Genomic DNA, 19,287 nt, shown 5'->3' on the forward strand with positions numbered 1-19,287 from the left:
TTAAAAACCTAGGATAACTATTTTAGTTATTTTGTTGTGATTGTATAATATTATTCGTGGGTACTTGAAACTTCTAAAGTATACTATTATATATCTATGATAGTACCACGGTTTTTTGTTGATGTATAACGCGTTATAAGTACCTAATAAATATTATGATATGATTAATTTGGAATTTATTATAGGTACCTAATATAATATTATGTCTTATACCTAGACTAACATACCGTCTCCGCTCAGAATCGTTTTTCTTATACAATGATATTATATCATTGAATTCAAATTTAATACCATCCATTATACAGTGACCCACTTGTAACCTACTGTACAGCAGAGCGAAATCCACTTACCCACCTTTTTTACGGTTTATTATTGAAAAAAATCAGTCAAGATTAATTTATTCCAACACGATACGTTTTAGTTTTTGCGAACTCCTTATACTCTCTTTTCTAAATTATTCTCAAAAAAAAAAATAAATAAATAACCTGCTCTAATTTAGACAAAAAACATTCGTCCTACTATTTGTTGTTTATTTTTATTTTTTGAAAAAAAAAATAAAAAAAATAATGAACAATCAGAGACACACAGGGGCACCACTATTATATTGATACTCGAGACTTTTAGGAGTTTGATATGCATACATCGAGGCACGGAACGTGCAGCATTAAACCTATTATAGCTTTTCGACGGTTTAAGCTTTCACCGGTTTTTTTTATTCTAATGGTCGACGTGTGCCCCGAAAACCGTAGGCCAATATATAATACGATTATTTGAACACGAGCTCATAGAATATATACACAATAATAATGCGTGCGTGTGCGAATTTTTTTTTATCGATGCGTATATTTTTCCCCCTCCAAAGAGTAATAGAGATACACGAAAAGGAAAACGCAGGGAAATGTATAGGTACATTTAAAAAAGTACGTTCGGCGTATAATATTATACGCATTATTATATGCGTTTACGAGTGAGTGCGAGTGGGATGTTTTTTTATTATTTAAATCGACGCGTACGGTTCGTTTACTCGCGCTCGAGGGACCGACCGCGACTGAATCTTTGGCCAAGCCGTAAATCGTAACACAGCCGATGATATCATCCACACGCAGGGCAGCCGAAAAAATCCATTCGGGTAGCCGTGGCGTTCCCCTCTCCTCAAAATCAATTCTTTGACACCCATTTTGTTTGATATTATAATAAATATGTGTAGAATTTATGATTCACAATGTAAAAAGTGAGATTATTGAAGAATTTTGAATAGGTTAGGACATATATATATGAGTGATCTACTATCGGATTTTTGTTTATCCCAAAGAATTCATAATAACATTAAGCTATGACGTGATGGGTGGAGATAAAATAATAACTCTTTATTCCCAACGTAACCATTTTTATATACAACTTAATTATAATTCAACTAAATCTACGGAGACTGTTTGTGCACCTTAAGCCGTACAATTGTATATAGTAGAAGAATTTGGTTTAATTAAAGAATCATACAATTTTTCGTATCATATCATAAAGACGATATTATAATAAGAATTTAACTGGCAGAATGTTATCACCGAAGGAAACAATTGAAAACAATAGTTTAAAATTATACAATAAATGGCTTTTTTTATATTGATCAACGATATTATAACATATTATTCCAAAATGTTAGCCACTTGTATTATATATTTAAATCTTCTTGATACTGTGACAATAGCTTGGAATTGCTAAATAATAATTTCCAAACTATTTTACAATCTCTCGGCGCCTTGGAACCAGGATCGACTTTCCAACACGACTTTATGCAGGTACAGAAAATATTACTCAAGATTTTATTATCTAAAAATAAATGAAAATAAATCTGTATTCATTATATTTCCTACTATGTTAAACATTGCATTAAATTTGTTAATCATATTTCAAATTTTGGCTTTTTTTATTGGTGGTTAAAATATTTTAAAACGAAGTGGTATTATTAATTGGTTAATATTATCTAATAAAATATATTAAGTGATAATATTGAATAATATAATAGTATATTAAAATATTTACAAAGCTAGGAATGTTCATAGATTTGGACAGACTGTATATTTTGTCAAAAAAATATTTTTGTTATAAGTTAAGTGAGTCCAGTAGTTAAAAATATTTAAATGGTAAATAACAAATTTTGTAATTGTAGAAATTTAAGGTAATGATTCCCCAAAGTACGCCTTTTTTATCGGGCGTGTTTAATCACTATTGTTATGTCACCACATAATTTAACCAAATATGCATGCTAACCATGTACTATAATACGCTCATATGATTATTATATAAAAAAAATTTTTCGATCGGTTGCAGCCCGTGTAGAGTGTGGTTCAGACTTGCATGATTGAAAACACGAAAACGTTTCAGAGCACAGTGAAACTGAATACGTCAGTGTTGGCTAGCCAAACGATAATTGCTTTCGATTAGGTGTAAGGTTTCAAACGCGTTACGTTTCTGAGATCAGCTGATCGAAACTATGCGTAATATTATGTAATGTTCACGGGTATAAAGGTGTAACAGAAAGATTTGACGAATAAAAAAATAAAAAATGATGCTACTTAAACGTATGACAAAAATTGTTAGAATTATTATTATTTCAACGCGCGATGGTTGAAAGTAGTAAGGAGTAAGTAAAAAATAAATAGGTTACTCTACGAATTTGTTCCAAACTAATAATTACAATATATCAACAGGGTTATATATATATTTATTATAGTATAGTGACTGCCGCAGAACTCAGGTTTTTTTTCACTCGCTGAAACTGTTTTTACGGAGCGAATGGTATATTATGACGCGCGCATTACACATTTATATTATAATACGCGTATGGCGTTATAGGTAAGAAGTATAGGAAAAAAAACCATACACGAAAACTTTTGTTTTCGACTATATAATTTTCGAATATTACTCGGCGAAAACTTTTGTGTTGTGCTTTAAGATTTCACGTTGTTTATAAACTAATAGAAAGTGGCCGCTCTCAACACGAGATTTATAAGTAAAGTTGTTATTTCATACGCGTTTATAATATTATGCATATATATATATATATATATATATATTGTACGAATGAGCGCAAATATGTAAATAGCGATATAAACGTGTAACAACCGCAAATAGATTCGGTCGAATAATATTATTATTATATATATTATGCAATAAATATCAATCCCAAACTTACCGTTATATCGGATAACAATAATTAACAATACCTGCGGCTACACCGGGTGATTTATTCAATAGTAAGCACTATCGTAACTTGAGAAGTATAAACGATTTTGAAAATATATATTTACGTTTAAGTTCATGTCGATACACAAAATGTTTGAAAAAAAAATTATATATTTTTTTAATTGTTATCTTCTTGAATATCTACTGCATATACATTTTTGGCATTCAATACGGTTGTATTAAAAAATACTTCAAATAATTCTAAACAAAAAAATAATACATTCGATAATGTAAGGGTTATAGTCCTATAGTCCTTGTGGTTTATAAAATCCCGTGTAATCAATGGGCGCGTGGTCAACTATTAATTGACGCGACCGCTTTTCCGAATTCGAATACGCCAATACGCGTTATGGAAAAACTAACCACAGGCAGTCCCGAATTTAAGATATCACGTTTTTTGACCCGTTTGGCACCGATAAGTGGGTCGTGTGTGAGTGTTCGTGACTAGAAACTTAAACAAAAACCACGGTTTTTAATTTATTCCGGGTCGAATCACGTTAACTATTCACAAATTAACACTTTTTTTCCTGTTCACCCGGTCGGATTTTTTCCGATGCAATTTATACTACGGACGTTATTAGCTTCTGATAAATCGACTCGAATAATCGGTTGTTTTACTTATACGTTACTATTACGAGACTTACATATATAGTAGTACAGTACATACAATTATTTGTAATTTTATAAGTTTGCCATCGTTTAGCTAATAAACAGCAGTAATGCTAATGCACACGTCGCAGTCGAGACGAAATTGCCATATAATTAGCCGGCTTGCGGACATATTCTTAAACTGCTATTAACATTATTAGTGCACATTAAAATATATCCACGAGGTATCTACATGAAATAATACGCATCTCCTCAATAAAACTTACATAGCAAAAATTTGATTGTTGCCGTTACCAATAAACGTTCTATCTTTCGTGCAAAATGTTATCAATAGTAATTTCTACAGTGGTGGGTTTCTTCAATCAAAACCACCAAAAATAAACCTAATTATAAGTGCATAGAATATAATACATTTTATTGTATGTAAGAGTGACACAAAAAACAACCTTACACACTTTTCGAATATTTTATTAATATTTAAATGACCTATTTGTTATTTATATATGCATATGACTATCACACTGTCTTTTTGAGTTTAGTGAATAATATTAAAACTATAATAGTAAATAACTTGATGTAAATTTGACGAAAAAAATTATTTTGAAATCGTAAATCAACTCCAATACATCGCCCACCATGGACTACCATCTGGCACATCATTGAATAAACGCTGAGTATCGTGGCACTGCAGGAATGCAAAGTCCACGGTGAACTTGGCAAGCAAATTCGACTGCACAACTCATCACTGTTCAAACAATATTATAATATTATATCATCTCAATTCTTACCTGTTGACGCTTTGAGTATTTATTATCGTGGCCGATTAACTTTACGGTCGTGTTTAATCATTGGAGCGTTTAACGCACGCATTCTATTGTTTTACAATCGATCGATTTTGGGCAGTTAAAGGTTAAAACAACAGCGGGAACACGAAATGCATACTAATACCATCGGGGAAAAGTATTTGTTAGCGGAATATTTTCAAAGGTTTCGGAAATATAGTAACTGCTTATTATTTTTTTTTGCATTACAACAACCCAGTACAAGTTGTTTTGCTTAGATTTAAAGTTGGATTACGATCAACCTAGACAAAAGTGTAAAACGAAACATAAACGTTGATTATAAAATTATATATTTAACATTATATCATTTAAACCTGCAATAGATGAACGTACTATATCTAAAGATATTTTCAAAAGTATGTACTTAATTTTAAGACGTATGATTTTCGTAAACATGTGGAGAACAACACTCAATTAAACCTCGGCATTCCCAAGAAGTTGATTGAAGCCTAATTATGTATAAAAAAGTTCTTAGTTTAATGAGCAGCGCGTGTTACTCCAGGAAATATCAAAGTGCACTTGCAACGAAGGACTATCATCTGTGTCAAGTTAACAAGAAAAATCAAACGATATCAATTATATGTCTTTTAATTCACCGAGTTAATGAAATATTTCTTTTTAACTCGCCGAATAAATGAACAATTTTACAAATATTTTACATTATAAATACATTTATACTATATAATATATTAATATTATATTATAATGCCGTTTAAATGTTTTTTAATTCATGGATATACGCTTTCTAATACTGAATGTTTGAGCTATTGTAATTACCATTAAAAATGCAAGACGTAACTATCTATGGACCTATAACCATATTTACGCAATCATGATATTTTATATTACCTATAAATGTTCTAATTTTTGACCTGTAATGATTTTATAATTAAAATAGAATACAAATAAAAAAAACAATTTATTTTATATACATTTTTACTCGGTTTAGTATCGTCTCTGATATATAATATAAATGTAAACGAAAAAAAATAAAGGAAACGATGAAAAGATAAGACAACAAATACTGACATAATAATAAGCACGTCGTATATTATGTTATAGTAGTGCATTTTTTCAGACATTCTTAATATTATACAATTAGAAATAATTTATGTTTAGCCCAATTTAACTGGCCCAATATATGATAATTATCTTTGTGGGTACGTCGGTATAACTTTAATGAGCTAAAGATTCAATTGGAAGTTTTAAAAAGTAAATACGTTTATTTTTAGAGAACGCATTTAATTAAAAACACGCGATTAAAATAATTTGTTTTTCAGGTAGGTAACCGAAATACGAATTTAATGAAACATTAAGTGAAAACGAGGAGTTAAGATTAAAAAACGAGATATTAAAGTGCGAGTCGAGGAACACGAATTATATTATAATACACCACGTTTCGAAAAGTAATGTTTACGTCTAATAAAGTTTTGACTTAAAAGTAGGTACCTACCTAGTTACATACATATATTGCGGCCTGTGGGCTACCAGACAACACGAAACGTTAACGAAAATATATACCGAAACAGAGAGACAGAGACGGTTTTATAGAACTATAAAAGTAATAATGTTCATTACCCTCTATTTTTAAGACTATTAACAATATTATTATGATGTGACTGGTACATAAACATGATATATTTTCGGTAAATTTATATTAACACTGATACAAATAAGGTATTATAATATAATTAATAAAAGGGCACAAATAATAATGATAATATAATGTTTTTTGAATAATGTACACGTGACTTTATAGCTTATATTATATTCTATAATTATATAATATCTGTACTAGACATAATATAATATGAGAAATCTATATCGAGTATAAAACTACTTCAAACGGAAAGTCAGAACACGTCATCGCGTGGTGGCACTCGTCGGCCGTCACCCCCCCCCCCCCCCCCAGCTTACCTATATTATATTATTAATTATTAATTATATATACCTACATTAAAAATTTAAATATTCTACTGTCAACATAGCTATAAATGGCTAAAGCTCGACAAAATGAATTTATTTCAAATATTTCCAGTGGTCCTAACAATATCAATATATGTACCTACTTTGATATGTATAAAAACCAAACACATTATTTATTGGTGAACTATTATATTGCTATCGAAGAAAGTGATAGATGGACGTGAATCGAATAAATCACGAAGGGGTCGAACGGTGTTCGATCGTTACTGTTTTGCATAAAAAACGGGACTAGACGTGTAGGAAAAATTCAAAGCTTCCAGTTCCAGGAATAATAAATTAAATAATAAATAATGTACCATAATATTGTTTGCAGAACTTTAATTTGATTATGTGTCGGAAGGAAAAATTGTATTAAAGTTTGTACTAGAGGAAAGCTAACCTATGGTATCAAAGAGTATAATATCAAATTTTGATTTTTACCGCGTGCGTATAGTAATAATATTATGTTATGTATATAGGCACCTATTATAATAGGTGCATATTAAATTTGCTTTCGAATGTAATAACTGTACAGTATAATATAATATCATATAATATTATGTATAGTACTGAAATTAATTTATCTGCATAAAATATAAGTTGGTTCTAAAAATACGCGACGTTTAAATTAACTTTGTAGAGGAGGGGGAAGTATTTGCTCGTGTAATGCGATATAACAATATTATTCTCCGTGATTAAATTTAAACTTCAGGGCACCGCAACAACATAATGAAAAATATGCAAAAATCAAATATTGTAACAACTATCGCGGTTTATTTTTACAACGCGTATAATATAATAATATGAACGGGACGCGGTCTACATTATTCAGTATTTTCACATATTATTATATTATATACCTATTATAATATTAAAACTCGCGGGAGCAATAAGCCAGCACCAAGCAGTCAACGGTCGGCCGTATGGGGAGGTGCACTACTGTACATATTCATATTTTATTAAATATTGCGAATTTTGAAAAATAAAAATCCGATGTACAATTGGAAATATATAATTTACAATGCGCGGAGTGTTAAAAATCGGAAGCATGTGGAACTTAGACACGAATCTACAACGGCTGACTGACTATAATTGAGAAGTGTTGTTACTATTTTATAATGTGGGTGGTTATAATTGTGTGTATTATGATATTAAAATTATTGGAATAAACCCAGCGAAAATGGGTTGTATTAGAAGTAAAACATAATAATAGGTTCGAAAACTGTACCGTTTTCCTTCACAGAAACATTCGGCCAATACACAATTGCACTAACCAGCACAACAAACCAGACTTCTTATTAAATGTAATTAATAATTATTATGCTTCGGAAATGTTAATGAATAATAATGACAGCCGACAGATGATGTACTCATTATGGTTATGGTCCTCAGCGTGCTCATTAACGTTTGAAGTTATTGCTGGTGTTTTATTTTTTACAAATAGGACCTTACGATCAAAATTATAATATACACACTTTCACGGGGTTATAAAAATTGGAATACCGTATACTTTGTATTGTTATAATATTTTTGTTTGTATTGTTGCCCATGGCCATCGGTTTTCAACGCACCATGACGCCGATTCAGTAGGGATCGAAATATTCAAAACAATTTTTTGTTTAGTTTCGGTTTTAAGAAAAAAATATATTTCGGTTCCGATTTCACTCAGTTTTAAATAAAAATTAAATCCTGGTTCAGATTTTTAAAAGAATGATTTCCAAAGTGGTTAAGTTATGACTTATACTACTATACATTGTCTATACGACCTGAAGATATTGACTGCACAGTACCGATTTTCAACTATGTATCCCTCAATATTTAAATAAAAATTGGGGCCATAAAATGTACTGACTTTTATTAAACGCTTTATATATTCTCGCTTATTTAGTCACGAAATAATCCATGGATTTTTAATTTTTTATGTGTATTTATACACTGATTGTAATGTATAGGTACCTATATTAATTTAAAAATATCAGCATAGGGTAAGTCATAGGTACTATTATTACAGTATTAAATTCAACTGGTAAATATTGGGTAGGTGCGATTCACAAAAAAACAAGGGTTCCGATGAAATTCCGAACAAAAAAATTTTAATATGGGTTCCGAAGATGTTTTGGGTTCCCAATATTTTCTAAGGGTTCTGGTTCTAAAACTTGTGTTTTTCCAGTCTTTGATTCTAGCCATATCTAACGGTAATAATAATATTGTCTGATAGAGATATAGTGTGACTTCCATATTTTAACCTTCGATCATCAACAGACAGACGTCTATGACATTTTATTATTACGCATTTATGTTTATATTGTTCGCATTGGCATTACTGTAAAAATGCGATTGAGTACCCCAAACCATTTTACTAGATATTTTAGCGTACCATACATAATTCTTTAAGTTGAATGTATAGGACTGGTACGCTACTACAACCAATCGTTCGACGACGCGTCTGTTTCTCTCGCTTCGTTTATAGAATATTATTACAATCGAGAAATTTAACATAAAAGTTATAATGAAAATTCAAAAATTTTTAATATAAGAACACAATTGTTCACAGCGTCAAAAGTGCGAATACCTATCTGCTTAGTTAAGTAACTATTTGTTGAATAACTGTATTATTTTGTATATAATATTATGAAATGTTTGTTGGTATATGACAACTACGCTCTTGTAAGGGATAAAGAAGGATTTATTCAAACGTAAGTCATGGGCGTTTCGTGGAAGATTTTTTCTAACATACTTATTATGGTACTTGTTTGTTATCACCTCACCACCGAGCCGTATAACACTTATCACCCTCCTCGTCAGCACTTTCCGTCAGAGCGTCAGCAGTCTATAATCTACATTTCCCGTCATTTCAGACATTCGATATTTCTCCATGTCTCGATATAAATATTACGACGTGTAGGTTAGTAGTCTAGTGGAAGATCTATGTGTGATTCCAAGTCCATACAAACAGAAGGGTGTGTCTAACAAAATTTATTAGGTATTTTATTTTAAAATATCGCTAAAAAATAATTTTTACGAGTTATTTCCCGCAATATTTGTTACCGAATACTATACCATTACTATAACACAAACACATTACATGGTATTCGCGGTCACTCACAAAAGAAACATCCAAAATTATAGCTTTATTTTCATTGCGTTTAAAGGAGGTAGATATTTTATACTGTAAACATTTTAATATTCATTTTGATATTATGAAATTTATTTTATTTACTTTTAAAATAAAAAATGTTGGGAAAAAAAATTACATATTTGTCGTCGTCTTCGCTTCGCTATTATATGAATCGTCAAAAGCCTACCGAAAATAATGACCGACTAGACGGGCGGTGGCGGCGATGCGTATTGCGAATATTATCGAAACTCGTCTAAACATTTCAACGCTTTGCGAAGACGACGTCTGCACGCCTCGTCGTACGCGCGGAAAATGGCTTTTGAATTACCAGCCGATACGCACAACGGCGTACACTACAGCATAATATGATGATAATATGATATGTATACAGCTGCAGTAATATCGGCATAACGTGTCACGAAAATAAATATTATTTCAGACCGGCAGAGGTGGCATTTCTATGGAACTTACTACGATAACCGTTGACGCGACGACGGCGCGCGCCAGCAACACGCGCCGCCGAAGCTTTTAGACATCCGATCACAATAACACAATAATATTATATTATATACACTCTCACTGTATTATTCGTGTGTACGCGGATTTCGTACGAGCCTACGACGCTAATGGCATTTGGTTGTGTACACGATATCGTATCATATTGTACGCGAGTTATATTATATTATTATCGCGCTCGTTCTCTATCCCTCAAAATCTCGACGCCGCCGTCGTAGGGGACCGAGTGTATTATTTATATTATGTATAAGGTGTAGCAAAAAGACCTGACAAAAAAAAAAACGATGCTACTTAAACATATGACAAAAAAATTTTTAAATTATATGATTAGTAAATGGCTTAAAAAATATACTCATGTTAGCAAATTCTCAAAAAAAAAATATTTAGAAAAAAGTTGTTACGCTCCAAGTTCATTTAATCAAAAAAAACATTGATATTTTAAAAAATTCTAAAAAATAAACTACTTGACTTAGATAAATGTTTTTCCTAAATTTTTATCAAAATTGTTCTTATAATCAGATTCACAAATTGGCTATTTTGAATATCCAAAAAAATTTAAATTAAATAAATTTTTTTTTTTATTTTCAGTTTTAAAAAATAAATATAATTTTTTGTACAATATATGTGTAGTGCAAGGGACTATGAATAATATATATATATATAAAAAAAAATTTAAATATTGATTAGTACAAAAGACAGTTCTATCTGTTACACCCTGTATATATTATTATATGCATGTATATGAGTTTAAGTGATATAGTGTGTGTGTGGGTAGGTGGATGGGTGGGAGCACACTATATATATATATATATGTAGATGTACTATCTGATGACAATCGTCATCGCGTTATCATATTATAATATACTGTCATTAATTGTTACTAAACGCGAGACGAATCGTTATGGTTGTCTGCGCGGCCTTTGTTCGACTAAGCGACTCGAAAGCACTAGACCGGTCGTATATGCCGCACCAATGATCCAGAGTTAAGTGTTTGAGTTACGCGATATAATAATAAATTGTTACGAAAGAGGATGTGCTCAGCGGCGCTGCCAAGGATCGTATGCATAACGATTAATTATTTTTGAACAAAACATTTGGTTGTTATTTTTTTTTTCAACAGGCACCATTTTTATTAAACACTGTTATTGTCGCAAAGATCGTATTAAATGCATTTGTAGCTATTACCAATATCGCTTGGCTTTTAACAAATATAATTTAAAATTATAATTTACTACATGTAAGGAACCAAGAAAAATGTCTGTTTTAGTGATTTTTTATTTTTTCTGACCGTGACCAAAGTCAAAAGCTAATGGGAAATTGAAAATATTTGTACAATCATAGAAATTCCTCCAATAAATACCTAAGTTGAGGAATGGGATGGTCGCCACTTACGTGTCAATAACAACTGTTAATTGAAAAAAATATTATATTTAATTAATTATAATTAATATATTGTTATTTTTTAAAAATTATTTTGCAATACGATTATTGCACAAGCTTTCATTTGGCTTAGTGACCGACCTTACGTTAGTATCATAAATCTGTAAATATGTACATAACGTCATGTAATATATGTGTGGAAGTATGTAAATTTATTCAAAAACTCGTGATCGTCAATCTTACCTGTGGATCGGCTTCGGTTCTCTGCGCGAAATTAATATTCGTTCTGACAGTCCGCTCGCGTAGGTCCTGTGTCGGCCTCGAGTTGTTTCCCAGTGGAGCTTTCGGGTGTTCCACCGAACCTTGAGATAATTTCCTTAAGTGGTACATCTGAAACAACGGCGAGACGCCGGTCGGGTTAGGTTGGGTTTCGTGTGTGCGAATATATATAATACAGACGACTGGTGGTGCAGCGGGCTAGAATGCCTACTCGAATGACAAACAAACGAAAATAAAAAAAACCAACGCGCAAAGTCGTGCGTACACTACAAGAGGAGGTCCTTTTCATTAATTCAAAAGCGACAGTTTTAACGGGACGCGTCGTTCCAGAGAGCAATGAGTGCGATGGGAAGAGAGAGAGAGTCAGAGTTACAGGGAGAGCCAGTTGCATCAGAGGAACAGGGAAAGCAAGAGTTCAATAGTGAGCGAGTGGTGAGAGAGAGGTGGGGAAAGGAATTTGACGAAAAAAAGGATGCGAAACAAAATATGTGAGTTCGCATCGCCACCGCAATTAATCGTGTCCCGCCGCTACGCCACCGCGGTCGTGTTTCCATTACCGCGCGCTCACATAATAAAATATACATATTATATAGGTAGTGGGTATATGCACTCGCCTCGCGTCTGGTTATGTAAATGGGTTTGTTCAGCACTATCCACACGGTCGTCTCCCAGCAGCCGGGATGAGTGGTCGATCCTTCGTACGTCATGTAGTATTTGATGTCCGGGAGCATCTCTCTGATGGATATGTCCTTTATCGTACGGAGAGAACCTGTCGGTGGAGAGAAAGAACAAAATATGTGTTAAAAAATTAAAGTAGAATGCGGAGTCGTGAAATATCATCGTCGCCATCATATTATAATGGTGCAGGTTGTTATTATAACAGATAGTTTTTGGAAATCGGGACGCGTAAATATATAGTGATCCGAGAGTCGCACGAGGTGAGCAAAAAATCTAATTAGATCGTCCTACATATTATAACATTATTGATATGATTAGAGTATGTTTACATAGTCTGCCGCTAATATGATATGAAGCACGATATATATTTCTGTAGAAAACCCGGTCAAAATTTACCTATAACGTTTGTAATACCAATATACCATTATAATAGAGCAGAACCTACTAATGATGTTGTTATAAAGACGACAGAATATTTCGCCTATAGTTGTAGACAATCTGTAGATTTACTGATTTATTACTGTTCTATTTGACATAAGCATTACGATTTATTCTATCGATGTACACGATTTTGAAAATATTTCTTATCTGATAATGTAATGTCATTATAGTCAATAAATAACAACATTTTGAAAAATTATATTATAATTTTATGAATTTTACCTGTTTCATGACAATAACATACGTTTTTAATTTTATATTACAAAATAAAATATTTTTCTGATAATGTATAAAAATCGAATTTCGTACGATCAGTCATAAGCATTTACAGATGAGTGACGTAATAGAACAACATTTTGTGGAATACACGTCATGAGTGTCAGTCCTTTCCGCTTACCAATATTTAAAATATCTACTTAAAATAGTGATAACTAGGTAACTAACTGTACGTATTATTATAGTTTCAAATTGTTAACAAAAAATTCTGCGTTTATTCTTTTAATTACTTTTACCAACATGGTAATACGCTATGCTTCAAGCGGTTCCAATAAAAGCACGTGAAAAATGTGTGTTAATTTTATTTTATTAAAAAAGTATTAATATAATATAAAATAGGCATATGTTTCCTTGGACGATTCTCATTTAACTATTCAAGTTTGTAACTTATTTAAAAAAAGCCCGAAAAGTCGTATTTACAAATTCATGAAAATACTAAAAGTTCAGATACCAATAGCCATCTTTTCAGGCATATATATCATAATACCAGCAAGAATCTTTTACACAAATAAGCTTATTTATTTATTCTACTTCTAGAAGTCCTACTATGTGGTAAAGCACGGTTGAGCATAAAACGATTGAGCATTGAATATTTTATGCGATGTTGCCCAAATTCCCGTTGTCAAAATTTTGTAATTTATTATTTTCACGTATTATTACACCAATTATTATGATATCTGACGTGAGCCATGAGCCGAGTCCCTCAGCTTCATCGAAAATGTTATCGACTAATAAATTAGTTCCAGAGTACTATTCCGGACTACTGTTGAGACTATTATTGATTTATAAATATTTTGATTTTATTATTTTCATAAGTCATAACTATTATTATTACTATTACTATTATTATTTCATTATTAGCAAAAATATCTATATACTGTATTATAATGTGACTACTATTGAGACTATTATTGATTTATAAATATTTTGAATAATGTGACCAGGTATATTACATATTGATTATGAAAACATGATATTTTTTTGCTATGTTTTATTTTGAATCATTATAATTATTTAAATAAATATTTTGTATAATACAGTTCAAAATTGAAAATGGCAACGTTGCAGCGTTTTTTATGCTCAATCCTGTTGGTTTTCTTTTGTATTTCAATTTCCTTTAATACGCCGACAATTTATGCTCAATCGTGTCGAAAAAAAAGGTGTTTTATGCTCAATCATGTCTCAGCCCTACTATGTTCCAGGAAAAATCAAAGATCCCCTTTAGACATCCTGAAGTCAGTGTCCCTAACCTATAATGGTATCCACGAGAAAACTACGTAGGATGCTATAGATTATAGTAAGTTCCCCTAAGTAGTTGGGAACCAATCGGACTTTTATGTAATGTATCCGGGAAGGTAAATAATATGCTTCCTGTCGGGAAATCCCTAATGGACCTAACCGATTGGACTTTTATGGGAAGTACGCGGGAAGACTTTTGCTGTTAACACTCGACGAACGTTTGCTTCAAAATGTATTAAAAACATTATGTTTGTGATAAAAAAAATAGTATATGAATAATAAATATACAAACATAATATTATTTATTTGGTTACGAAAACATGAAAACATCGACCTAGTTATTTATATAATTTAATAAAATTGGTATATTCTGATATTCAATGATATCTACTAGGTTTACAGAAAACTATCTTAAATGTAATAAAAGTAAAACAATGTGAAAAATCTATCCAAATAGATAGGTAGTACATATTTTTTAATCCTCCCGTGTCTTATAATTAGTAAGATAAATAGAGAACTGAAATAGACGCATACCTAATACTTAAATACATTTTATTTTTAGCATAATGTCAAAATACGATGATTTGAGTTAATAAAAAACTTTATAAGTTGAAATAAAACAAATCAAAAAAAAAATCAAAATCAAAATAAATAATTCAGTAGGTTTTTTTACTCCGGGGAAGGGATGGTACGGTTAGTTTAGAGCACGAGTATGAGAGGCAAGGATTAGCCACTAAAACCCCGGGTGGTCACCCATCCGGGAACTAGTGGCATCTAGCACTCAGAACATGTCAGTCACTGAAGTCAGACACCAAGCCACCATATTATATTTGCCCATACGGTTAATTCAATGTATGTTTTCAATTTTTATTTTTTACTTCAACCTTCTATAACTTCTCTTCTACAATAATATATATTGCAAATATTACTGTTGTGCGTATGTAATAATATGTTATACGATTGTTATAATATTATTGTAGGCAATGCGCACGTTCCGCGGTTTATATTGCGGCGAGTTATTATTATGACAATTCACTGCGCGGGGAACGGATCGTTTATTAAAAGACATAAATCGTCCGCGACGTTTCTCCAATTTTCTGCTTGTCACGGAGATATGCATCAGACTTATCCCGCCGGACATGTGGAGCGATGTATATTACGCGAGTACCTATATAATATAATGTATATATGTATATTTATTTATTATGTTGTCGTACGACTATCGGTGGGCACACTGCGCGCGCACTTTTTTACTGATGCACTGTTATCGAGCAATTTGTCGGGGTGAAAAAAAATTCACGTCACGTACTTATTTTTACTCGACATATGTCTCGCGAACACTGAACTCGCGAGTATATACCCGAGAACCGTCGCCATTAATCCTGTTACGACGACGACGCCGCGACCTTTACCCCGGGACTTTATCAATATACGTCGTCATATTTTAGCACATGAGGCTGGTCCACGTTCCAGACCTGTTCTCCCGTCGTCGTCGTTGATCAACCTACAATACGAGTTCAGTCATCCTACATCGTCCGCATCCGGTCCGCTGTCAGAGGTACTTTTTTTAAGTGTAGCAAACATAGCTGCGTTGGTCAGTGAGAAACGTCGTCGGACACGAGGAAACTCGAGACGACCGCCAACGCGTAGTTAACAAAAATATATTTTATGTGCCGTCACATATGAAAAGCCGTCCATTGTATAATATTATGCTGCCCTCGAAATATTTAAGCACGTATAGTATAAGTATGCTAAGGGCGGATCGGGGGTTCATTTTTTTTTTTTGTGGAAAGAAGGGCAAAACAATTTGCAACATATTTTTACACAATATATAATATGCTCCTAGGATGTAGTACTTAAAGCTGATATGTCTGGAATTTACTCCACCCCCTTCAACCATATCATACATAATATTAATATATACTATATACCTACATGCAATATATATTTGGAAAACTGATGCCTATACAATATAATGTTTTATATTGATATTGACAGTACACCACAAATTTTACTTGTTATTGATTTGTATCTATATAATATGTCAGATATTATAAAACTAAAAAAAAACATGCATCACTCCGTTCAGAATCTAAAACGTAATTAGTAATTAATGATGCTCTATATAAATAACCTGGCAAACATATTATTAAAAAAATTGCGGTCATACATTGTTTACCAAAAACTCGCGTATAGAAATCTCATGGAAATATAAATATCCGTTTACAACCAGCACAGGGAGGAGGAGACGATACAGGACAGAAATAACATAATGCATTACTACAGTGTTTAGAGGAAGTACGTCACCCTCCTGGATCCATTGCTGAGAACAAGCTTACACTGCAATTTGGTGTGGTTTTTATTTAGAATTTTATTTTGAAACAATCAATTTGTCGTTAAATTTTCGACGTACAGAAAAACGGATGTCTTTCTTTACTATGTCTATTTTTGCAAAATAGTAACATTTATTAATGTGGTTTTTTGTACTTGTACGTTATACCCATTATTTTTTTAGTATACAACACGCCATTCCTCATTAGATTCTGAGCGGAGTGATAAATGTATTAGTTTAACAATGATATTGTGTGTTGTAACTTGTAACCCAAGCCAAATCGTTACGATAAATTAAGTATATATGTATAATAGTCGGTTGAATCAATAAATACAAATTAGAAAAAAAAACAATAGAAAGTAAGAAAAAATATATCAACCGATTCGTTTGGTTCAATGAAATTTATCGCACGACGCGACGCACGACGCCAACGTTTATGTATAATATAGGTACACATAATACATTAAAATGCAATTTCAATGCAAATACAATAATAGGTATTGTTAAAATATTATCTTCATTGACTTCATTGCGTACATAGTTTTAAATTTCAAATGTTACCGTAGATACTATATTTTTGCGCTGAAAACGAGAGTGAGTCAATCTGTGTAATATTAAGTACCTATATAAGTACATTAAAAATTCATCCCGTGGCTATACAATGAGATTCTTTTTTTATGTAATTAATCAAATTAAAACAAGACACCTATATAGAGACACCGATTATTTGGATATTGTATGTTATTATTATTTGGGTACCTGAAAGTCGATAGTTGGGCAAGTTGTATCTACATACCGGTTACACTGCAGATATAATATAATATTATATTATATTCGAAGACGGCTAATTGGATTTAATTTTCGTTTGAACTTGAAGTTCCTTTGTCGTATATAATATTATATTAACGATTTGCCTTAAGATCGATATTGCTCGCCGCGTGGTCGTTTCGCATGCACACAATATGCGTTTTCCGTACGTATAATACGTACATAATATTATTGATGTATTATTATATTTTTAGTACTTACTCGACTAAAAATACGCACATGCACAATATAATATTATGTGTGAGTATAATAGGAGTATTTTTAAAACGTCACGGGACTGAAACATTACACTAACGGGAAAAGAGGATATAATTTTTGTAGAGAAATCCTCGTATCACTCAAATTTTCTCGGAAAGCTTTTAACTTTTACAATATGATTAAGCTCTCGAAAAATATTGTTTGGCGCTCCTCACAATCTTGATACTCATATAAGACTCGTGATAAATATATTTATTATTTTCCTTAAGAAACCGCAAACATTGTAATCGATTTTGCACAAAATAACAAGTAAATAAGTGTCATTCAAACTTTTTGAGATTTATATTCGTTGTTTTGCTTATTTCGTCATTACAGCACAAAATAGCAGTGATTGATACCTATTATTTTTACTCAATAACCACAACAATGGTTCAGTCACCAATAGTTTTTAGTTTTCACGATTCTTAAAATTATTTTTTGTATTTACTTGAGGTGATGTGTTATTATAGGTCGTGCAGTGACAGCTGGAATATGCACATCTTGCAGTTACCTATATAATATTATTAATGGTGATTGTTTATCGACAATATATCCAAAATTAAATCATTTAGTCTGTAAATATTATTATGGTATCGTGAGTACGTGAATATCAATTTTAAAATATTAAATTAATTGTACTCCCTTGTGAAACGTTTTTATAGTTTTAGACACTATATTATTATTTTATCAATATTATGTTCGTTTCAATTGAATTTGTTAATTTAAAAATATTTAAAACCAAATGTACAATTCCACAAAAATATTAAATTAATTTTTATACAGAGTATAACAATAATGTTTCGACCGCCATATCCAGCGGCCAGTGATTATGAACTGCAAGCCGAACGTTTAATGGACGATTAATAGCGATAGAATAATATAATCTACCGACGGGCGATGATATAACAATAACAACAATAATAATAATTGTTAATGCGATTCATGACACAATATCATTTCCGCCTGGTTTATGTTTAACGCGATAAAAGTGATTCTTCCCCGTCTTTTATTAAAATATACGAACAAAAGTGATGTTTTTATTCGATTGTTATAATTGTTATTGTATTGCATACCATAATGCTAAATTAAACAGACTACACTTAATTGCATATTTTATTTTTAAACATTTTCTCAAATTATCCATAAATACCTATAGGCTATAAAACTCAACCTTACATTTTCAATTTTTTTTCAAAAAAATAATAACCCAAGGAAACGAATTGTGTCTCATAATGTTTATACGTTATTATCTGTCTTCCGAAAATATAGCTGAGATAGAGTAATAATATTATGACTGTTTATTT

General features: G+C 31.6%; 1 protein-coding gene across 4 annotated transcripts in view; it reads right to left on the reverse strand.

The window, feature by feature from the left end:
- LOC100159868 (carbonic anhydrase-related protein 10) overlaps positions 1 to 19,287 on the reverse strand; it is a 124,520-nt gene that overhangs the window by 10,182 nt on the left and 95,051 nt on the right. For all 4 annotated transcript variants that reach the window (XM_029487622.1, XM_029487621.1, XM_029487623.1 and 1 more), the window contains exons 8-9: positions 12,567 to 12,721; positions 11,917 to 12,063 (exon numbers count right to left, since the gene is read on the reverse strand). In XM_029487622.1, the coding sequence (XP_029343482.1) occupies positions 11,917 to 12,063; positions 12,567 to 12,721 (302 nt within the window). The remainder of the gene's footprint in view (positions 1 to 11,916; positions 12,064 to 12,566; positions 12,722 to 19,287) is intronic.

This window comes from Acyrthosiphon pisum, chromosome A1, assembly GCF_005508785.2.
Source record: "Acyrthosiphon pisum isolate AL4f chromosome A1, pea_aphid_22Mar2018_4r6ur, whole genome shotgun sequence".
NCBI lineage: Eukaryota > Metazoa > Arthropoda > Insecta > Hemiptera > Aphididae > Acyrthosiphon > Acyrthosiphon pisum.